At 39.0% G+C, this 25,271-nt stretch overlaps 1 protein-coding gene across 1 annotated transcript in view; it reads right to left on the minus strand.

The window, feature by feature from the left end:
* Positions 1-7,988: 7,988 nt before the first annotated feature.
* The window catches only part of LOC121384483, a 39,778-nt gene continuing 22,495 nt past the window's right edge, over positions 7,989-25,271 (minus strand). The window contains exons 10-16 of the mRNA XM_041514892.1: positions 23,551-23,834; positions 20,997-21,173; positions 18,888-19,050; positions 17,316-17,587; positions 13,156-13,335; positions 9,152-9,332; positions 7,989-8,240 (exon numbers count right to left, since the gene is read on the minus strand). Coding sequence (XP_041370826.1) covers positions 9,180-9,332; positions 13,156-13,335; positions 17,316-17,587; positions 18,888-19,050; positions 20,997-21,173; positions 23,551-23,834 — 1,229 coding nt within the window. The 3' untranslated portion in view covers positions 7,989-8,240; positions 9,152-9,179. The remainder of the gene's footprint in view (positions 8,241-9,151; positions 9,333-13,155; positions 13,336-17,315; positions 17,588-18,887; positions 19,051-20,996; positions 21,174-23,550; positions 23,835-25,271) is intronic.

Raw genomic sequence — 25,271 nt, forward strand, 5'->3', positions numbered from 1 at the left:
AGGAAAGAAAATGAAAATTAACCTAGTACATAATCTAACTAAAGATCTACACACAGACGGAGCACAACCTTTCGGTCTGCTCCCTATTCGGTAGTACCAATGACTTTTAAAATATTAGGAGATTTTAAGCCCTTATTTTTAACATATTTAACCAATGAGATAAATTGTGTTTGATGTAACTGTAGGTTCCTGTCAAATATAACTCCTAGAAATGTTGTCTCCTCCACAACTGGAATCGGATTTTTGTAGATCTAAGTGGAGTCTTCTTTTCTTGCAAATATGCATGCAACACGAATTTTATGTGTAACGTATTTCGACTTGAAATTTGCTGCCGACAAAACGAAACAACTGGCGTAGCCAGGATTTTGCATTGGAATACAACTTTTCTGGTGCATCTTTCCATCCAGACTAGTGATATTTCGCAAGCATAATAATATAGTATCGATTATGCTGATATGTGCGCCTTGAATATCTACCTGCATAATATACTTATCGATAAGTATGCTTACTATTTCAGCGATATCAACGTTTCCTTTTTGTTAAATCAGGTACAAGAAATTCGCTTATGTATGATGAATGATAAAGTCGGAAGAACGACACGCCATTTCTTATCTACTATCGGTAACTGTGATTTATTACCCAGCTGGTGAACATAATATTACCCAGGGGGCAAACTGGAAAAATGGACCCGACGTCTGCCACCTAAACTCATATCTATCTATCTAATCTATCTATCTCGTATCTATCTATCTCGTATCTATCTATCTCGTATCTCTCTCTCTCTCTCTCTCTCTCTCTCTCTCTCTCTCTCTCTCTCTCTCTCTCTCTCTATCTCTATATATATATATCTATATATGTCTATATGTGTATGTATGTATGTATGTATATATGTATATATAATATATCTACTGAACAAAAAAAGAAACTTCCGATTTGTACATATAGTATTTGTTGTGTTAATGAATGAATTGTGTAATGAAATTATATAGGTAGTATTAACCTTGAGCTGTATTATCAGGATTCATGATTATCGATTATTTTTGCACTGTTCATCGTCGACAACGTGAAATTCAATTTGCACGTGCATGCAATGGTTCGACATGTCCCGTGTAGTATTCGGTCAATTTGTTTTACTTGTCTTACTGACATTGTTGTCAAGTGAACGAAAACGCTTCAAAATTTGTAAAAAAAACAAATAACGTTTTTTACATTGTAGTATTTTTAGTATGCCAAGAATACCCAATAATTTACGCGAACGGGCGATTAGCATGCTTGATGATGGCATGTCGACAGAAGACGTTGCAAGGCATGTTGGGAGTTCTAGTCGAGCGATACGAAATTTGCGCGTAAGATTTCGAACGACAGGAAGCACCAACGACTTGCCACGTCGTGGACGTCCGCGTGTTACAACGCGTGGTCAAGACCGCTATATCATGAACACGCATTTGCGCAATCGATTCCAAACTGCCACTGCTACTGCTGCTAACACACCTGGGCTTCATAATAACCGAATCAGTGGGCAAACTGTTCGTAATCGTCTGCAGAAGAACGGTTTACATGCACGACGACCTTACGTCGGATGCGTTTTAACGCAACGTCATCGTCTAAATCGTCTTAATTGGGCACGTGTACACACTCGTTGGATACGGCGACGCTGGAATATCGTTCTTTCGTCAGATGAATCCAGATTTTTCTTTACAACGTGGTGATGGCAGGGTGCGCGTCTACCGTAGGAGAAATGAACGCTATGCTGACTGTTGTGTTCTTGAACGAGATCGTTTCGGGGGTGGGGGTTGTGTCATGGTCTGGGCAGCCATTGCCCATGGTTATCGTTCACCACTAGACGTCACTGATGGCAATTTAAATGCTCAACGTTACCGCGATGACATTCTCGCTCATCACGTATATATACTCTTCAAAAGAAGAAACGCAAAACCACATTGTCGTAACATTTGGAGAATTGATTTAATTATTGAATGGTGAGTCCGATAATTACCAAATGTTGCAGGATTGTTCACAATTCACTCTAGTCCATTGTGAGTAAGTGATAGAACACACCACCAAGGTCAAGGTCATCTGGAGTCAATACCGGGTGTGGCCTCCGCGTGTGTTGACAACTGCCTGGCACCGCCTGCCCATTGAAGCAACCAGAGTACGGATGACGTCCCGGGGGATGGTGGCCCACTCGGCCTGCAAGGCTGCTGCCAGCTCGGGCAGGGTCTGGGGCTGTGGTTGTCGCTGTCGGAGGCGTCGGTCCAACTCGTCCCATAGATGCTCAATTGGGTTCAAATCCGGTGATATCGATGGCCAAGGAAGGACATTAATGTTGTTGTTCTGTAGGAAAGCCGTTGTGAGACGTGCTGTGTGAGGCCTGGCGTTGTCATGTTGGAACACTGCGTTGGCGTTGGCCATAACTGGAACGATGTGTGGCCGGAGGATCTGGTCAATGTAGCCCTGTGCATTCAGGTTGCCCTGCACGTGGACCAGGTCAGTTCTGCCAGTGTGTGAGATGGCTGCCCACACCATGACACTACCCCCGCCGAATCTGTCCACTTCCTGCACGCAGTTTGCCGCATAACGTTCACCACGACGCCTATACACGCGACATCTTCCATCATGACGTCGGAGCAGAAATCGGGACTCGTCACTGAACCACTTCTGTCTCCATCGCAGTTGAGGCCATTGTCGATGAATCTGGCACCACTGCAGTCGGAGTTGACGGTGTTGTGGTGTTAAGATGACACCTCGAACTGGACGTCTGGCACGAATTCCTACCTCACGTAGGCGGTTCCGTACGGTCTGGTCGGATATCCTGCGCAAACCTGGTATTGCTGCGGCTGTGGAGGTGGCAGTAGTCAATCGTTCCCGAAGGTGGCGTACCCGGATGTAGCGGTCCTGCCCGGGGGTAGTGACCCGTGGTCGACCGGATCTAGAGAGGTCACGTGTTGATCCATGTTGCTGGTAACGGTCCCACAGTCTGGAGATGGTGCTTGGGGACACATGGAATGCCCTGGCAACGGCCGTTCTGGATTCGCCTGCGTCTAGTCGGCCGATGGCATTGTTTCTCTGCGGTTCACTGAGACGTGGCATGTCCTGGATTGTCAACTGTCGGCCAGATACAGAGGCCAGGCAAGCGAACACCCTGCACTTTTATACTGTCGGTGTTCATGTTGCACGTGCAGACAACGCACGTGCAGTGGTGACATGGTTTGCACGTGGCTGCGTTTTTGCGAATATTCACATTTTGGAACTTTATTGTACAGTAGCTGCGTTTTATCGAATGGAACCGTGGGAATGTGTTTGGGACATGCAATGACCTTATATTCACAAAGCATGAACCGGTAGGAAACATAAAATCGGAGTTATAACCCATTTGTACCCTTTTGCGTTTCTTTTTTTGAAGAGTATATATATATATATATATATATATATATATATATATATATATATATATATATACACACATATATACACACACAAACATTATATTTTTATATATATATATATATATATATATATATATATATATATATATATATATATATATATATATGCATACATACATACATACATACATGTATGTATGTATTGATGTATGAATATCTATATATTATATGTATGTCGAGGTTGACTATTACATACATAGATATTAACGCACTGGCGCAGGGGATAATTAAATCCTTTCTGGCCTCACAAATTGTCCCATGCCGTTGCTGGGACTCGAACCTGTGGCACCGATTCGCCCGCAAATTGGAAGACTAACCACGATACCCTCTGAGCTATCGAAGCTTCCATGAAAAAGAAGCTCTTTTAACTCAACCATATGCATGGGGCCTACAATCTACGCGGTCGATCCCGCTTACGTGCATGAAACAGTGGGCAGACCTGGCACTGGCTAGTATGTATTGATGTATGAATATCTATATATTGTATGTATGTCGAGGTTGACTATTACATACATAGATATTAACGCACTGTCGCAGGGGATAATTAAATCCTTTCTGGCCTCACAAATTGTCCCATGCCGTTGCTGGGACTCGAACCTGTGGCACCGATTCGCCCGCAAATTGGAAGACTAACCACGATACGCTCTGAGCTATCGAAGCTTCCATAAAAAGGAAGCTCTTTTAACTCAACCATATCCATTTGTGTCACAATGAACCGATGGATTGCAGTGCAGCTCTATAATGAATAAAGTTAAAATTCGTATAACAAAATAGTGTTAAGTTTTAAACCTGTACCATGGAAACCTGTATATCGAGGAGCGAGGGGGGGGGGGGGGGGGGGGGGGGGGCAGGCGCAGATCCAGGACTTTTTAAGAGGGGACCTAAACCACTTTGTTTTAGAAAATATAATCTTAAGGTCCTTGACAGGTAGACGGATTAAGTGTGCATTTAAAAAAATAATTATGTTATATATATTGTTCGACAAAACATAGGGAGGCCGAGTCCCTTGGGTTCGCACCTGAATTCTTGCCGGGGGGGGGGGGGGGGGGGGGCACCCACTCTGTCAATGAGTGGTGATATGGAGCAACAGACAGACATAAAATACGATGGGTAAACAAAGAGATAGGGGTCGGGGTGGAGAGACACCTTATGAAGGTTACACCAATGTATATGTACTTGTGCTAAGAGTTTTGTTCACAGTTCAAGAACATTTTCATTACCAATAAAGTTCAGACAAGTTAGTATCTAAATACAAAACTTTAGAAACCCCTAAAATCATTAATTTTACTGAGTCGTTTTTGTTTATTTCTTACAATTACCGCTATCGGGTCTACATGACTCGTAGAAATTGTCCTAAAATTGGAGGAAGGTGAATTAACATTCGGTGCGTGTCACATGACCTCACATGTGCCTGAACAACAAGGCCAAATCATTGGATTTGTTTTATGATTTTTAAGCCCCCTATTGTTAGAATTTGTTTTCGGTGCCTCTACTGTAATGAATAGTATTCATAATTCATTCATAACAATTGTAAATAATTTTAGTGTATACATTGTGTTAATTAAGAATCAATTCATTTAAAAAAAACAATTATATTTTACAAACTATTCACTGGTATGAACGTAATGCCTATCATTATTGACATCAAGTGTTAGCTATGTGTGTTGGTAAAACGTGGACCGGACCAGAACGATTGACAAACTGAATATTTCCTTTTAAATGAATATAAAACAACGTGTTCGTAAACTGTGCATATTTAAGAAACATATATTTTTCATGTACCCGTCTTTAAAATGGAAAATGACGAACAGCACATGCGCGGTACGATATTGTTTCGCCGTAACGCAGTTAGAAATGTTGCACTCTTTCCTGTTTACTGGTGGGTGCTTCAGTTTCGTTATTAGAATGGATTTGTTTTACGTCCACGTTTTTAATTTTTCACGTTAATTAATTGCAATTTAAAATATGTAAAATAGTATTTCCGTAAATATCGTATTCATGTTTTTGTCGTTAGGTGAACGCAGTTTGGGACGTCGGTGGTATTTACATTAGTGTTATTCGACAAAATAATAACCGCATCAAATACAACTTATAGCTATGCGTATGTTAAGTGTGCGAGTGCGCCCAACACTACAACTACTCTAAAATTTCGGATCGAAATGTTTACAAATTTTTTGTTATTCTTTAAAACTTAACATACACAGATAGAAATTACACTGTGCATTTGATGTACCAATGATTTTTGTTATTCATGAATGAAAATAGCTAATATTTACCAAAGGTTTAGGTCTCACTACACAAATGTCATATGCCATTGAAATCCATGTTAAATTGGGCAACTTCAAATGAAGATTGCCAATAGAACGAGTTCGTTGGTCCTAACAACATACGCCATTGCAAACATACATTATATAAGCATTTATTTTTCATTCCAAAATTGTGAACATTTCCGTCTCAATGTTTTGCTATAAGACCGCATCTGGCTGTAGTACTGTTTCGAACAGGTGTTTCATTAACCGATACACTCCGGCTGTCTCTTCCGCTATACACCCATGTCCCCAAAAGTCAATGCAAAATGTTACGAAATAGCATGGGCAACATTCAGCTTAGGTCTCACTATACAGATCACTTCCGGGTGAGAGTTCATTCATCACGGATCATTATTGTTCCTAATTATGACACAAGTTATGGTTCACATATTCACTTCTAGGAAATGGTGAAGAATTTGCCCATGCTATTGTGTAATATTGTGCATTGACCTTTTGGGACATGGGTGTATAACGTAAGAGACAGCCGGAGTGAATCGGTTAATGAACCACCTGTTCGGACCGGTATTTAAAGGGACATTCCTGAGTTTGCTGCATTGTAAGATGTTTTCCACTAATAAAATATTTCTACGATTAAACTTACATATTAAATATAGTTTATTGGTTAGAATATCAGTGTCTGTATATTCAATGTTTCTGGTCGTCTTAATATTTGTAAGAAGCTCAAACTGGATTTTGTCTTCAAATAATTTCGTACGTACAAAAAAATAATGTTTTAGGAAATAAAATGAAATTTAACCTAGTACAAATATTAGAACGATCAGAAACACGTTTAATATACAGCCACTGATATTTAACCAATAAATATATTTTATATGTAATTACAATCGATGACATATTTTATTAGTGGATAACATCTTAAAAATTGCAGCAAATTAATGTGTATATGAATATTTCACATTATTCCCCTCTCCTGGCTGCGGTCATAACTATTTACCGTGGGGGGGGGGGGGGGGGGGGGGGGGGGGGTTCGTCTGATGACCAAATATTCATGAGCACAGTTCAATTCAGTTTATTGCATCTATTTAACAATCGGTTGCATCTATTTAACTACTCCCGAGAATCCCAAAATTCGAAGTACACCGAACAATCCCGTATTCCAATGATTAATATTATGCATTTATTTGCTTTTAGTGGAGAACAAATATAACATTGTCAGAGAGCTGTGAAAGAATTAACCATATAAATAATACATGTTGTGTACTTGTGTAGGAGCCCCTTTTATGCGTTGCATAGATAAATTCTACATTCACCCCTACCAGTTGTGACAATATAAAAAAGAGAAAAATTACTACCGCTTTCCATATACATCCCCTTCTACAGCCTCACTGTAACCCCTTCTCGATGTTACGCTGGATTCATCACTAGGAATTAATGTTGTGTATTCAGTGAGTATTGATAACGATTGACAGGAAGTCGTTACATCAGCATTTAATGTGTACAAGGGGGAAACGACCAAAACCGTATGGTAATTAACCAAGGCTGGAATGACATGTAATTACCCAGTAGCTACATAATATTTAAAAAATCAATCTCAGGTAAAAACTCCGTCGGCACCACAACTACTTCTAGGCGCCTTTTTGACATGGGCATACGACTAGTAGGTACTGGGTTGACAGTCCGCTACCGGCTCTCACCCAGAGTGAGATTTAACGACTCAATGGGTAGATGTAAGACCACTGCACCCTCTTCTCTCTCCCTAACCACTAACCACCTAACAACGAACCCACTGTTCTGGACAGACAGCCCAGATAGCTGAGGTGTGTGTTCAGGGCAGCGTGCTTGAACCTTATTTGGACATAAGTATGAAAATAAGCTGAAATGAAACACAATGACTGCAACACAATGCATGTGATGCTTAATTTATAACAGACTGAATAATTCCCGTCATCTTCTGTCAAATCCCGGGCGCGTGTGCAGGAGCGGGATGTAGACCGGGGGGTGGGGGAGAGACGTTTTACTAAGTTGTCAGGTTATGCTCTCCGGAAAATACATTAAAAAGAAAATTTGCTAGGAGGACGGGGGAAGGGTCGACAATGCCGTAAATATGGGAAAAGACCACCCCAAGATATCCTAGTCTTGGTCTCCAATGATCATTGAACGAAGTCCTGATGTATCTTAACAAATGTACCTGGTTAAACGTTTACTCAATTTTCTTCTGCATTGCCTACATCGTGTAATAAAACTTGTAAAACATAAACAATAAATCACATGATTACCATCGCAATCTTTATTTTATAAATGATGCACTTTGGACATCGATTGTTTATACAAATTAAAGAATGTTATTTATTATGACATAACTGTATTGAATGAAATCCCAGTCTTCGGTGTGTTTTATTAACTGTTTTTTGTATTTATTTTATTATTTTGTTGTCACACTTTACGTAGTCGTCGTCGGTTAATCGGAGATGCAGTTTTCTTGCACCAGTTGGTCAGAACGTGGTACTTGTTTTGAAGACTGACACTGAAATGCAACAAAACGTTATGTTAGTCATCATAATGATATTATTTGTCTTAGACAACATTCTACAGACATGTGAAAACATCAGTAAAACACACTCGGGTAGGCACGCACACGAACACACACACGTGCACAGTCCCAAACGGCTGGCATGGACACCAAACAATGTAATTCCATACTGTGTTTCAGGCTTATTTATTTAATAACAAGGTCATCAAATGTACCCAGTCATGTTGGCATTTATGGCAAGGAAAAGGCATATTTTGCTGTCAAGTCAGCTTTGAGTTTGTCTCATGTCGGTGTCGGTGTGCTCAACGGTGATTTTAAATATCATATTAAACAATATAATTATAATTTCGACTTGGCAAGATTGGCGGTGGTGCGGCCACGAAAAAGCTTCATCCTGTAAAGCCAGTCCTATAAGAATGGCAGTCTTCCTACAAGCGGTGCAGGAAGAATGGTTTAATCATGTGCCGTGCATGTATCAGCCATACGTATTTGACACATTCATTTATTTTAAAGAAGGACCCTCCTTTTCGGTGTGAACATTGTCAGTGTACGCTGACTGTACTCCACATTTTGGTGGAGTGTGACCATCTGCAGCCGACGAAAAATTATATATTTGCCATTTTTGGCAACAGAAATATTTTAGAATTTTTTTTAATTCCTCCCATAATTGATGTTAACGTTTTGATTTCTATACACAATTTTAAAATACACTTTACCTTGATTTATGTATTGTATTTTACTTTCCCTTACACTGGTTTTACATAATTATATAAACAATATTTTCATACACTTATGCTTTGTATTTTTGTGCCGAGGTGTCGAAATGCCGTTAAATATTCCTTCCTTCATTCATTCATCCATCTATTCATTCATTCATCCATTCATTTCAGGTGAAAACAACTTACAGCTGCCTTGCAATCTTCAGCGGTATTACTATTTAACATCCTTTGGGTTTGGGACAAGCGTCATCAGCTCTATTGGTTTGCAGCTACCCGGAAAACCACCACAATTGATGTGCACTACAGCATTATCATTCGACCTGAACCATGATCCGTATTGTAAAGATCCCAATGGAAGCCAAGAAAGCTGCAGATAAAAATAAAAATACAAGTGTAATTACATATAACTAGTTGTATAGCATTTTGGGGTTCATTTTATTGGGTGGGATGACTTTGAAGTCTAGGTCATTGTCATGGAGCAGCCAAACCGACAATTTTAAATCGATCTCCATCACATCGAGAGGTATTGTCGAAACACATCTCAAATACCACAGGGTTTTTCCTACATTTGGTCAACTGGTCGAGAGAGAGGGAGGGACACACAGATAAATGGACACGCGGACAGATGGACACACGCTGACAGACGGACACATACGGCAGACGGACACGCACGCAGACTGACGGGCGGTCACACACGCGGACAGACGGACACACGCGCACAGGCTGACACACAGGAGGAAAGACGGACGCGCATGCGAACACGCGGACAGACGGACACACATACAGACAGACGGACGGACACACGCAGACAGGACAATCACGCGGACAGACGGACATACGTGTACAAAGGACACAATTGTGGACAGACGGACAGACCGACGGACGGACACACACGCAGACAGGTGGACGAACACAGACAGATAGCCAGACATACAGATGGACGGTACCCAGCCATGTTGGCATTAAGGGTAACGAAAAGGCAGATGTTGCTGCCAAGTCTGCTTTGAACTTGCCCCATGTCCATGTTGGTGTCCCCGTACAGTGATTTTAAATTTCATATTAACCTATATATCTTTTCGACTTGGCAAGATGATTGGGACGGTGCGGTTGCGAACAAGCTTCATGCTGTCAAGTCCTGGGAGAGTGGCAGTCATCCTACAGGCGGTGCAGGAAGGGTGAAGTATTATTGTGCCGTGCCCGCATCGGCCATACATATTTGTCGCATTCATTTATTTTAAAGAAGGACCCTCCTCCTCAGTGTTAACATTGTCGGTGTGTACTGACTGTGAGCCACATTTTGGTGGAGTGTGATCATCTCAAGCCGACGAGAAATGATATATTTGGCAACAGAAATGTTTTGGAATCATTTAAATTCCATCCAATGTTAATTGTAAAGTTTTTAAAACACTTTGACTTCTATACAAAGTCAATCTAATTACAATTAGCTCCACTATTACATCCACTATAACACCAGCCAGTTGGAGCTCATGTGCACAAAACCTTACTTGCAGAATCCTGCCAGTGATTTAAAACTAACAACACTGCGTAGTCCCCAATGTCCAGGTAACATTTCGTCTGTAAATAATAATTTAAATATTGACCAATCACACTTGAGCATACAAATTCTAAAAATATCGGGCGAGTCTATTTTAGTGGCCGCAGTACAGCGAACCATACCAATACGTACGGGGTGGGTTATCAGTCTTTAATTATACATTAAAAATTATTTATTTATTTATAAAAAAAAACCCCAACTAAATCAGTCTTCAGTTTTACATTACAAATTATTTATTTTATAAAATAAAACATGTTTTAAGGCATTCGTAATTCACACAAAACATGTCGTATACCCTCAGGATAATTCGGAATGTTTTCAAATTATTTTTAAATCACTGGCAGGATTCTTCAAGTACGGTTTTGATTGGTGGACATGAGCTCCAACTGGCTGGCGTTAGATCCACATGTAATAGTGGAGCTAATTTTAATTAGATTGATACAAAGTTTTAAGATATACTTAAAGCTGCAATGTCTGGTTTCAATCGTATATAATCAAGTTCTAAGTTCAAATACAAGCATAACTACACTTTTAATTCACTTGCGAGTTGTCGTCATTAACGCATATCGTCAAATGCTTACTAGCCAGTTAGAACAATTCTCGCCATTTTGTTATACCGAGCGGATTCTAGCAGCCAATTACGCTAGCACGCAATTTCAGCAGACACACATGGCGACGTTCTAAACACCGGACTCATACGCCTTTTATAATGTGTGTTGTGGTGTGGGCTATACGAAACTAGTTGGACATCCTACATTACCGTAGTACAGACTGATTTTTAAAGTGATACTTCAGATATTATAAAAGTGCTTAATAAAACGGTTAAGTTGTATTTATACGGATATTAGTAACAATAAGACATTGGCTGCTAGCGTAATTGGCTGCTAGGAATTGGCTGCTAGAATCCGCTCGGTTTTTGTAATGCAACAATAGCTGAACCGTACTATTTTTAGCCCAGAGGGAGCCCGGCAAAAGTGTACCACTTTCAAAATAGTGGGTTTATTTTTAACTTAGAAAAGCCAGTGTAGTGAAACCAATTCGGAGTGCGGCGTCTTATATGCACCAAACGTAATGGCATTTTCTGTTCTAAATGCTTAAATAATAAAAATATTCCAGACAATGCACGTTTAACTTTATTTTATATATTGTATTATACCCCCCCCCCCCCCCTTCCCCCAGCTCCTTACACTGTGGTTTTACATAATTATATATATAATAAATAAATAATATTTTCATAGTTTTGCCATTTGTGACACCCAATAGCCGATGTGTGTTTTTGTGCTGGGGTGTCGTTAAACATTCATTCATTCATTGAGACGAACAGACACAGACGGAGAGACAGAGACACAGACGAAAAGACAGACACATACATAGAGACAGACAGACATACAGACAGACAGGCAAAGAGACGAACACATACAGACACACACAAGCAGACGGACGGACGGACGCACATAGACATGCACACACAAACAGAAACACAGACGGACAGACACATAGACTGACATACACAGACAGACGGACAGGCATACACATATGGAGAGACAGACGGACAGAAACAGATATGGACAGACGCACAGCTGGACAGACACACATACGGACACACATAGAGACAGACACACAGACAGACAGACACTCATACACACACACACCGACTGACAGACACACCGACATACTGAGACGCACAAAGACACGTGCACAGACAGACGGACAACACAGACACCAGACAGGCAGACGCACACACAGACACACACATGCTGTCAGACAGACAACCAAATTGACAGCAGGGCTCGAACTTAACAATTTGTCCCCCTCGGCAATGTTTAAATGAATTGCAATGGGCGAAACAGTCCTCCGACGGCAATTTTGAGCCTGCCTATGGCAATTTCTTTAAAGTGACATTTGCGGCAAATAAACCTGACTGAAAGGCTATCATGTTATATGTAGACAAAAGTGCCATCGGTGATGCTTTCTACCTACGGCAATTTATATCTCAACGACGGCAATTGCCGTCGGTGCCGCCGTTAGGTTCGAGCCCCGTGACAGACACACATACATACAGACGCACACACATACAGAGACATACACACAGACGCAGACAAGAGACGGACACAGAGAAACAGACACAGACACCAACATATATAGACGGACAGACGGACACAGACTGAGAAAAAGGGCACATGTTGAAGTTGCATGCGATTGATTCTAGATATTCGAAAATGGGTTCCATAGATGCTATTTCATGATTGTGTGTTGTTTTGAGGGGTTTTTTAATACGTTTTTCGTCAACTCGTGATGTGTCGTGATGTGTTAGAACATGGCTTTTACTCAGAACAAGTTGACATATTTGATATATACATCTTTCCATATTTATCACCTGATGATTTAGTACTAATTGTAGCATGAAGTTGTTCCACCTCCAGTTTACTCCTTTCTACAAGACCGTAGCAGTCGTGTGCGTGTAGGTATGTAGGTAGATTAGTTTAACGTGCTGATATACCACTAGGATTTCCAACACGCCCATCCCGAGTCTGACTTCCGATGAGATCAGGGGCCTGACACGGAACAGGACGCGTGGGGAAATGCTGTTTTGGATACACTAATTGTTTCGTTTTGACGCTGTACGTCTACTTACGTTGTCGTCAACCTTCAGTCCTGTTCCGCGCATATCGATGACAAACTTGCCGACTGGTCCACACTTTGATTTCTTCAGATCCCTATGCCAATTGTATGCGTCGCTGGCGTGACCAAAAGGTATTGCCTTGTAGCCGGTAGTTTTCGCAAACGTGTAATCATCCGAGACAACAACCATTGTCTGCAATAAACAACAATGACTATATTCCTTCAAAGGGTGTAACATTGTTAGGAAGGGGACAAAAAGACAGAAAAAGCTACAAAAGGACACACCACCCCTACCTATACCAGTAAATGCATATACAGAATATTACCCTTGCATAAATACATAAAATAGACACATTTAAAGTATATGCAGATACATTACTAATGAAAAATGAACAAGATAAAATCGTCTGAGAGTTAAAGGGACATTCCTGAGTTTCCTGCATTGTAAGATGTTTTCGACTAATATAATATTTCTACGATTAAACTTGCATATTAAATATATTTTCTTGTTTAGAATACCAGTGTCTGTATATTCAATGTGTTTCTGGTCGTCTTAATATTTGAAAGAAGCCCAAACTGGATTTTGTCTTCATATAATTTTGTACGCGAATTTTTTTTATTTTAGGAAATAAAATGTAATATAACCCAGTACAAATATTAGAACGACCAGAAACACGTTTAATATACAGCCACAACTATTTTATGCAGGAAAACATATTTAATATGTAATTACAATCTTTAAAGGGACATTCCTGAGTTTACTGCAATGTTTAAAGGGACATTCCCGAGTTTGCTGCATTGTAAGATGTTTCCGATTAATAAAATACTTTTACGGTTAAACTTACATATTAAATACATATTATTGTTTAGAATATCAGTGTCTGTATATTCAATGTGTTTCTGCTCGTCTTAATATTTGTAAGAAGCCCAAACTGGAGTCTGTCTTCAAATAATTTCGTACGTACGAAAACATTATATTTTAGGAAATAAAATTAAATTTAACCTAGTACAAATATAAGAACGATCAGAAACACGTTTAATATGAAGCCATTAATATTTTATGCAGAAAAATATATTTGATATGTAATTACAATCGTCAAAAAGTCTCTGTTGGTCGATAACATCTTAAAAGTTGCAGCAAACTCAGGAATGTCCCTTTAAGATGTTATCGACCAACAGAGAATTTTTAATGATTGTAATTACATATCAAATATATTTTTCTGCATAAAATATTAGTGGCTGTATATTAAATGTGTTTCTGGTCGTTCTAATATTTGTACTGGGTTATATTACATTTTATTTCCTAAAATAATTTTGTTTTCGTACGTACGAAATTATTGAAGACAAAATCCAGTTTGGGCTTCTTTCAAATATTAAGACGACCAGAAACACATTGAATATACAGACACTGGTATTCTAAACAAGAAAATATATTTAATATGCAAGTTTAATCGTAGAAATATTTTATTAGTCGAAAACATCTTACAATGCAGCAAACTCAGGAATGTCCCTTTAAAAAAGTCTCTGTTGGTCGATAACATCTTAAACATTGCAGCAAACTCAGGAATGTCCCTTTAATAGGAAATAGCTTGTATTTGGGGTGTATGGGGGGGGGGGGGGGGGGGGGGGGGGGTATTTATGTTGTTTTTTGTTTTCCATAAAATATCCGGGGTGACTGCGATATCATGAGGAACGTAATGTATATTTTATATTCCTTTTAATTTGTGGGTTTTTTTTGTTGCTGTTGTTCTATGCATACACAGGCCGTATAATATGAAATACGGTCTTTCATAGACTAGTAATATGGACTTAGCTGGATTTAGCGGCACCTGGAGCTTGGTTCCCTCATATTGTTTTCGCCCCTCTATTAGAATTGTAGACACAATTTATACTGTTTCAGAAACCTCCCAAGATCATCAACAATTTTAAACCGTTCTTGAAAAGTAGTTAATGTTTTGATCCCAGGTCTTTTCTGAGCGAGTATCAAAACTGGTAACAGTTTGGGGTCTGGTTGTAAATGTTACTAAATACAGTATTCTCACCCAAACATGACAGAATATTACCCTTGCATAAATGCATAAAATAGACACATTTAAAGTATATTTAGAGACGCTACTTGAAATCAAATTAGAATTTCAATTCGGACATTATGCCAAAGTCTAATGTCTCATGCAAGGGATAGGTTAGGATATTTATTTAAAAACTTGATATTCTTTAACTCTTTTTTTTCTGTGGAAATGTGTTCGCGAGATGTTAAGTAATTATAGTAGTTAAGTTTTTATTATTATATAATAATTAGGAAAAGAAAGAAATGTTTTATTTAACGACGCACTCAACACATTTTATTTACGGTTATATGGCGTCAGACATATGGTTAAGGACCTCACTGAGTTTGAGAAAAAAACCTGCTGTCGCCACTACATGGGCTACTCTTTCCGATTAGCAGCAAGGAATCTTTTATTTGCGCTTCTCACATGCATGATAGCACAAACCATGGCCTTTGTTGAACCAGTTATGGACCACTGGTCGGTGCAAGTGGTTTACACCTACCCATTGAGCCTTGCGGAGCACTCACTCAGGGTTTGGAGTCGGTATCTAATCATTAGGAAGTGTTAACTAAATGAATGTTCATACCGTTACCAGCATACTAAAAGTGGTATAATTGAAATTCCTTCAACTTACTCTTGGTGCACTTCCTACATTTCAATATGACAGGGGCGGGATTTAGCTGTCGGTTGAGTACTCGCTTGAGGTGCTTTCATCGCAGGATCGAACCACCTCGGCGGATCCATTCAACTGATTGGGTTTTTCTCGTTCCAACCAGTGCACCACAACGGGTATGTGCTTTCCTGTCTGTGGGGGAAGTGCATATAAAAGGTCCCTTTCTGCATTAGGAAAAATGTAGCGGGTTTCCTCTGATGACTATGAGTCATAATTACCAAATGTTTGACATCCAGTAGACGATGATTAATTAATCAATGTGCTCTAGTGGTGTCGTTAAACAAAACACCTTTTCAATGTGGCATTAAATGACTGCCATTCCCATCACTTGAATGTCACATTAAATACAAATCTTAGGGGCTTGACGTAACCCAAAGGTAAAGCGTTGTCGGTGTGGTATCGATGCCTGTCGGTGGGCCCATTGGGCTATTTCCCGTTCCAGCCAGAGCTCCACAGCTGATGTAACAAGGGCCGTGGTATATACTATCCTGTCTGTGGGACGGTGCATATAATAGATCCCTTGCTGCTAATCGAAAAAAGGAAGGCCACGAAGAGGCGATAGCGGGTTTCCACTCCCAATATCTGTGTGGTCCTTAACTATATGTCCGACGCCATATAACCATAAATAAAATGTGTTGAGTGCGTCGTTAAATAAAACATTTCCTTCCTTTTCCCTGTAGTACAATTAATCAATATTGCAAGACGTAAGACTACACCAGTCCATAAAAAACAAAATGACGGCCATAACGCCGTAAGCGTTGTTTTCTGACCAAGGTATATATTACAGTTTTATTTACTTGTGAACCTATTTTTTTAATACAAATTGCAGACAAAACATTGTACAATTTTGTTATTTCCAAAGTACTTTTACTTTCCTTCTTACGTCAAACCAAACGGAAATATTTACATACATGTACAAACCCCTTTAAATGGTGTGTTTCTTTTCTTTAACGACACCACTAGAGCAAATTGATTAACCAACCGTCGGCTATTAGATGTCAAACATTTGGTATTTCTGACTCGTACTCATCACAGGAAACCCGCTACATTTTTCTTAATATATGCACTTTCCCACAGAAAGGAAATCACATACCACGGCTTTTGACCAGTTATGGCGCCCAAAATGGAGACAAGAACTAGGGGTAAGAGAAGTGACTGCGAGCAGGCGCGTGTACAGACATTTTATCAGTGTGGGGGGGGGGGGGGGGGGTTGTAGTCTGTGGCAAGCGAACTTTATAGGGGGATCGAAACAGGCTCCCCCGGAAACCGTATTGAAACAAAACGAATGAAACGTACTCGAGCAGGAAAGGGTTTTGATCTCCGAAACCCTCCCCCTGCACACACGCCTGGTGAGCAAAAAAACAAAAACAAAAAAACAAACAAACAAACAAAACAAACAAAAAACAACAAAAAACAACAGCGCATCATACATGTGTTTTGACTTACACTTACCTCGATGATTATTCGCACTTTATAAAACGATGTTTTGCCTGATAACTTGGCGTATCTAGATACAGTGTCGTATTTACAGTTTACAGTTTCAATGTTCGGGTGTTCTCCCCTATTTGTGTGTTTCAGAGTTATGTATTCTTTGGGGGCTTTGGTATTCATGAGATGGCAGTAAACGTTGACTTCCCAACCATCGAGGATTCGCGGCCAAACCAAATACTGTCCATCGTGTGTTTTCCCCCTCTTCTTGAGATCAACGCAACTCGAGGGTTGGCCTGTCGTAAAAACAAGAAAAGGAATTTCATTTCAACTTATTTTCGTGCTTATATCCAATTAAGTGTCAAGCACACGGTCCTGGGCATACACCTCACCTATCTGGGCTGCCTGTCCAGGACAGTGGGCTGGTTGTTAATTGTTAGTGGTTAGTGAGAGAGAAGAGGATGCAGTGGTCGTACACCTAACCATTAAGTCGTTAAATCCCGCTCTGGGTGGGAGCCGGAACTGGGCTGCGAACCCTGCTGTACCTACCACCATTATGTCCGATGGTTTAACTACAACGCCACCTAGCCTTGTCAAAAAGGAATGAAAATATGTTTAACAATAAGGCATAAGAACTTGTTGAAAGGTTATCATTCAGATTAAATCGCATTAGTGCCTATTAAACTCATCAGTACCTTGTGAATATGTTTGGCCCATTTTGATTATATACCGATATTTAATTACAATTTAAATTTAAAATCACTCAACAGATTGTATATATACATATAGACATATACACTAATCACAATTATACCCCACCATGTTTTGCTTATTACAAACAATTCATTAAAATTCCCCAAAATGATAATATAAAATTGTATTAACATTATGACGACCTGTCATTATATATATATATATATATATATATAACGAAATATTTAGCATTTTATAGATGAAAAAACAAAAAATATAAACATCATCAAAACGCTTGCAACTTTGAAACAGAGTTTTAAAAAACTGATTGATGTTGTTTGTATTTTGGGGTTTTTTTTTCTGGTGGCATTTTATTACAGATGAAAGTTGTGAAGACACCTTTTAGATATCATGTGCAGTCTGTTTAAAACTATCTGTCCAAATTGTGGGTGGATAACATGATAATTGGTTTACCTATGCTTATTATGCTTATTATGCCCGCTATTATACAGTGACAGGTCACCATAATGCAAATACAGATATCACATTTTAATTCCATAAATGTTCATATATAATCAGGATTTTTGCCAGAAAGAAATTGTTGGGTATGACGTTATCGAATTAAATATTTACAATGTGTGTGCTGAATGCAATCTCAGTCGACAGGGGGTATGGGGGGGGGGGGGGGGGGGGGGGCCCCCAGAAGGAAAGTGGGCTAGGTTTAGGGTTTTAAGTTTAAAAAATCACAATTGCGTCAACAGGTTAACTCAAATGAAATCTGAAAAAAAGTGTGGGTATGGTGCCATGCTCGTTTTACACTCTGGCAGAATCCCTGCCAGTAAGCAAAAACACGATATAGTGTAATTTTGCTTAGTACTTTAGATCTTGTCACTAATTGAATACCTTCCCATTGCCCGTCTGGTACGTGTTCTTTGTATTCGAGCATGAGCGGACTAGTTGGCTCGCATCCCCCGCACCATCCCCCACATTCCAGACGTATCTTGTAGTAGTCCATTGATTTCTTTACAATTGCGATGGGATTCCACCCTGTTGCCTTCCACCGTGTCTGTAATTGTGAAGGCAAATCGAAGTGAACGTTTGCTTAACTATCAATACATTTTATTTAGCAAATGTAAGTATCATAATAATGCAATTAAATATTAAATATATAATTATCCATGATATTTTATTACAAATATTTTATTGGTGTATATTGTGTGTAATGCTATTTAAGTAAATATATTCATGTACACTAAGAATCTCCTTCTAAACCAGATACCCCAAGGGACAAAGTAAAACGTATATAGGTGTATCTAGTTTAAGTAGGTTCTGTTCTGTATTGATGGACTAGTTACTAATTACTGAAGGTCGGTTTTGAAGGGTTTCACGGTCTTACTAAATGTGATTTACCAGCTCATAATCTAGCTATTAAAACCAACAGATATAAAAAAATAATACATGTTAATGCCACTGAAGATGAATTTCATTTCATACTGATCTGTCCATTATATAATTTTAAAACATTTTTTTATTATTATAAAGCCATATTGTTATAGGAGGGGGAGCTTTCTGATTCAAAATGCATTGAATTACTTAATATATATAGCATTAAATAGTTGGTTAAACGGGTAAATGTTTATATATCCTGCTATAAGTTTGGAAAGTACATGCAACTGTGCCAAATTTGGACATACGCCCCCACACTAGTATTTAACACGGCTCCGTAGTGTGTATTTGAAATTGGAGGACGTGGGACTGTCAGCGCGAGTGGGTGGTCGCTGTCGGTCACATGAACCTGGGTAGAAATATTTATTGACAAAAAGGACGTGAACCTGTTAGTGTGTGTGGAGGGGGGGTACCGGAAGTATGTTCCCTTGAAAAAATTGGGAATTTTAGGTGTTCAAATACGGCATTTCCAGCATTCTGAACACAATTCCCTGGGACCCTGTTTCGTATTTATATCTTATGCACATTGTTTTGTAAACAACAATAATTCTAAAGGTTCACCAGGGTTGGGGGTTGATCCGACGATCCATTTCTATTACAACTAAGCTGCATTTTGTTCCCCCAGAAAAGGTTTGATTATTTTTTACCTAACGAAATCACTTACGATATACCAAATATGATATAGGTATAAAATACATATCAACTGTGTACATACATTCAGTGTATTATCCAAGAAAAAACCCAGCCTCAGTTGCTTAGGTCTTTGCAAAGTATTTCTTTTTAAAAGTACTAAGGAAAAAACGTAAAACATTAATATTTATGTATGTGTATGTGTGAATGTGTGTGTGTGTGTGTGTGTGTGTATACACACACGACCACACACGCACGTACGCACACATACATATATATATATATATATATATATATATATATATATATATATATATATATATATAGGTGTGTGTGTGTGTGTATTCTTCAAAAAAGTAGGGGAACCTGAAATATTAATGTTATTATCAACTATTAGACCGAACATACGTTTTGACTACAGGCATCCTAGTAAAGAACGTTCAGGTCTGTTTATCAACACACCGAAACACATTCCATAGTTTCCAGTTGTCATTTTCGATTTTGACAATTTCCAAGAAGGTCGATTAATCACTGTGGAACATTATTTCTGTCAATCTTTTTTCATTCTGTTGATCATACAGATGTTATTGTTTTGTTTTTAGTAATTTTTATTGTTTGAATTTGCGATTTACTGATAAAAAACCCCGTAAACTTTCAAATTTCACTTCGGACCTCAATCGTGCTTCATGATCTTTGGTGGTCATAAAACCTACTGTAATACTGAACTGCCGGTTGTAAATGTTTGCCCAATTAATTCACTATTATTATATATTATATATTACAGTTTTGGCAATTCTAAATTCTTATTAGAGTTCCCCTACTTTTTTTTGAAGAGTATATATATATATATATATATATATATATATATCTACCTATATATATATATATATATATATATATATATATATATATGTGTGTGTTGGGAGGAGAATATACCGATTCCCTGATGATCATGCCTGTTCCAGATGTATCTATGTCAAAGTATCCCTTTGTTCCACATTTGGCCAGACCGCCACCGTAGTGGATGGAGTAGCAGTCCGCCGCCGTACCATATGGCCTCTTTACACCAGTGGTGGTTGCGAATATGTAGTCGTTTACGTCCAGCACCATAGTCTGAAAGTGTATGTTAATCATATATCAACAAACATATTGACCTTGTAGTTAGCTAATGCGTGTGGCAGCAAGGTATATTTTATGTGCACGTTTTCAAAGATAAAAAATATACCGCTGCCCTTGTCTGGTTTCTTAAATTAATTTTAATGATTCATTTTGGCAAATGCATCGTGTTTCTGGGCATTCATAGGACACGGAAACATGGGTCAGCGATTTTAATGTTAAGGTCATTGGTTGTATGGAAGGGCGTTGGGGGGGGGGGGGGGGGGGGGGGCAAGGCAGCGAAGGCCCCACTTTCTCCCATCCAGTGTATGGGGTGGAACACTCTTAACGTGCCTATATCCACTGAAGGTTCAGGCACGTTCATCCTGGGCACCAGTTCTGATTTGCGCCATATCTCCTGTCCAGTGTATAAGGCAAACTAGTTATATAGTAATAGTACGAGTATATCACATGACCTAAATAATCTTCAAGGGGCTTTTTCTCCATAGTAGAACAGTTTAATTTATGGTTGGCTATTGATTAAACCAACCGTGTGACTGGGCAGATCATACCATTAGGCTAATTGAAAAAGTGTTCAAATACGTCATAACACTGAGAAGGGTGATACAACTAGTTTATTACCCATATGGTTACAAATATCATGGTGCACAAAATAATACGTCCCACTAGAACGCTAAGTTGAATGTAACACTTCGTGACGTCATCGATTGGCGCATTAGCATCTTACAGGAACCAGAGTTGAGTGATATAGATTGAGATCGATTATGAGTAATAAATACTACTAATATGATATTAAACTCCCTACGATTTCATATCATGTTTATGTCCCTCGCGAAATAATTTTCATTATCACTCGCTAAATACCGGCCTCGGTGGCGTCGTGGCAGGCCATCGGTCTACAGGCTGGTAGTTACTGGGTCCGGATCCCAGTCGAGGCATGGGAATTTTAATCCAGATACTGACTCCAAACCCTGAGTGAGTGCTCCGCAAGGCTCAATGGGTAGGTGTAAACCACTTGCACCGACCAGTGATCCATAACTGGTTCAACAAAGGCCATGTTTTGTGCTATCCTGCCTGTGGGAAGCGCAAATAAAAGATCCCTTGCTGCTAATCGGAAGAGTAGCCCATGTAGTTGCGACAGCGGGTTGGGCCTCTCAAAATCTGTGTGGTCCTTAACCATATGTCTGACGCCATATAACCGTAAATAAAATGTGTTGAGTGCGTCGTTAAATAAAACACTTCTTTCTTTCACTCGCTAAATATCGTGACAGCTGAAAATTATTTCACTCGTGACGTAAACATGATACGAAATGATACCTCGTTTAATATTGCATGCTCATCAAATAGGTTTGACTCCCGTGCACGCGCATGCAGATGCGCCTGATACACATGGAGGGTGAAAGACCTTTGTTTCTTTGGTTAAATGATAAATACGTCCAAATTGTTAGACATTTTAATTTCTGATACCGATAATATTATTATCAAGCACATTTCACATACAACTTATGTTACGTGTTGGTACTTTGCATTTCATTTTGTCTATGGAATACATTACGAACAATAAAATTAGTGTTCATCGTTCAGAGTTTTACCTATTTCTATAACGATATAGCTAGCTGGTCATGGCTAGCTGTTTTAGAAGACTGTTATGTGCCACAATTAACGGTTTCTGGGATGAGTTCTTTCTAGATGGGTTTTTTTTCCTAACACTTGTTTTAAGAAAATCAATTCATTAACCAACCGTTAGCGAGCTTCATTGATTGATTTTTCTTGAGACGATCGTCTGAAAAATTATTTAGAAAATGCCGAGACCGAAAAATAGTTTCTAGTACAATTGGTATTATAATTTTAGTATAATTATTATATAAAATGTAATTGTACAAAAATGGTCAAGACGGAAGTTGAGAGTTCTATTTTCGTTGGTTACCCGGAACTGGAACTAATAGGTCAAGTCCACTTCAACAAAAATAAAATGTTATTCACTGTTTCTTGTACTTAATTTGTTCAACATGTTTTATCGTCTGTTGCAATCATGTAAGAAAAAACTGGAGACACATATGAACCAAAATATTTCACGAAAACAGAACACCCACGAATATAAGACATTGTACCCTATTGTTGTATTACATTAATTTGCATTGTCTGAAAGTGGACAGAATGTGACTCGAAAGTAAAGAATTTGTCTTTCAACATTACCTTGTTGAACTTCATGAGGCATGTGTTTAAAGGGCGTACACAACGAACGGCCCTCCATTAAGTTGGGGAATATTATTAGTGATTACAAGTGCATTACGTCGAGTTTATAATACATAGAAAATCTAAACATCCCCCTTACTCCCTCACCGCTTGCATAACCCTAGACCCGCCCCTGTACCTTGATGTTGACTCGGACTTTGGAAAACACATATGATCCTTCTAGTTTCGCACGGTTGTTTCTCTGCTTGCTATTTGCGTCCTGACAGTTGAGGAAACTCAGATTGGGATAGTTGCCTCGATTGAATGCTTTTAGTGTCACAAATTCCATAGGTCCCGTAGCCATGCCAAGACAGAAGATTTTCACTTTCCTCCCATTAAACGGCGCTGGAGACAGCCAATATTCTCCATCTTCTGCCTTTGGATACTTGTTATGTAGTTCTTTGCAACTCGTAAACACTTCATCTAGAAGGGAATATATTAACACCCTTTATTGCATTCCCATTCAATCTTGTTATATTAGCCCGTGCAAAAAAAAAAATCGTTTATTGAACGCTTTTTTAAAAAGTTGTTTTGTGTAACAACAGCACTAGAGCACACTGATTTAATACTCATCAGCTATTGGATGTCAAACGTTTGATCATTTTGACATATAGTCATAGGGAGAAAACCTCCTACATGTTTCCAGTAGCAGCAAGGAATCTTTTAAACGCACCATATCCTACAAACAGGGTAGTACATACCGCGGCCTTTGATATACCAGCCATGGTACACACAATTATAATTTTAAATCATAACAACATGGTCTCGTGGTTTATATTTGTAGGCACACACACACACACACACACACACACACACACACACACACACACACACACACACACACACACACACACACACACACACATACAGACATACATACATACATATATATATATATATATATATATATATATATATATATCTATCTATATAGTCAAAATTCTATTACGTCACCTTCGATCTCTCCAAACTTTCGATCTCTTGCCTTGAAGAGACGGTCCGGGCCAACTTGCTATACAAACTAGTAATAACGGCCTTCGAAAACTCACACTTCGAACACTCGATAAAATCGATCTCTCGATCTAATTCTTTGGTCCCGCCATAAAGATTTAACAGATTATGCACCTCTAAAACTCGACGCATGTGGATTGATCAAACTGTCTTTGCCGATAGTACTTTAAAGACGAATAATTGTCAGTCAGGTCAATCAGACGAAGCGCGCCTGTCTCGGGTGGTTTGGGCTGTCGAGGATTTAGGTAATAATTACAGAATAATAGATCGCCGACTAAGCGGAACGACCTGATCCTGTGTTTGGTTGTCGGTGGTCGTACATAGCGGAGGGCCTCGCTACGTAATACATAATTGCAGACACAGGCTTGTTAACTTCAAAGAGTACTTGTAATAATTGTTAGCACTGTTTCTTTATATATATATATATGTGTGTGTGTGTGTGTGTTAGTCCTGATTTGCATTATTGCTTTTTAATGATTTTTTCTTCTTTAAAATAGTTTTGTGAAAAAACATATGTACTGATGAGTCTTATTTGGCATTGAATGTCTTATTTGTTAGTGTAATAAAGGTATGTGATATTCCTCAAATCACATACTTTCAGACTTTGATAACTTTATAAATTAGATGCAAATTAATCGAGGTCACGGCATTACTAGTCTAGTCAATCTAGGGGATTTGGGAGCCACAAATTTCAACATAATTATTTTCTTCACAATGGATTTTAGAGAGGTCTCTACTACAACATATTAAAATGCACCCGAATACACTTCGTATTTTTTTCGTAAGGTAGGAGTGTGCTAATGGGGCATATCAAATGTACTTCCGTGCATGCATCCGTAAGTACATGCG

The sequence above is a fragment of the Gigantopelta aegis genome, chromosome 10 (assembly GCF_016097555.1).
Source record: "Gigantopelta aegis isolate Gae_Host chromosome 10, Gae_host_genome, whole genome shotgun sequence".
Taxonomy (NCBI): domain Eukaryota; kingdom Metazoa; phylum Mollusca; class Gastropoda; order Neomphalida; family Peltospiridae; genus Gigantopelta; species Gigantopelta aegis.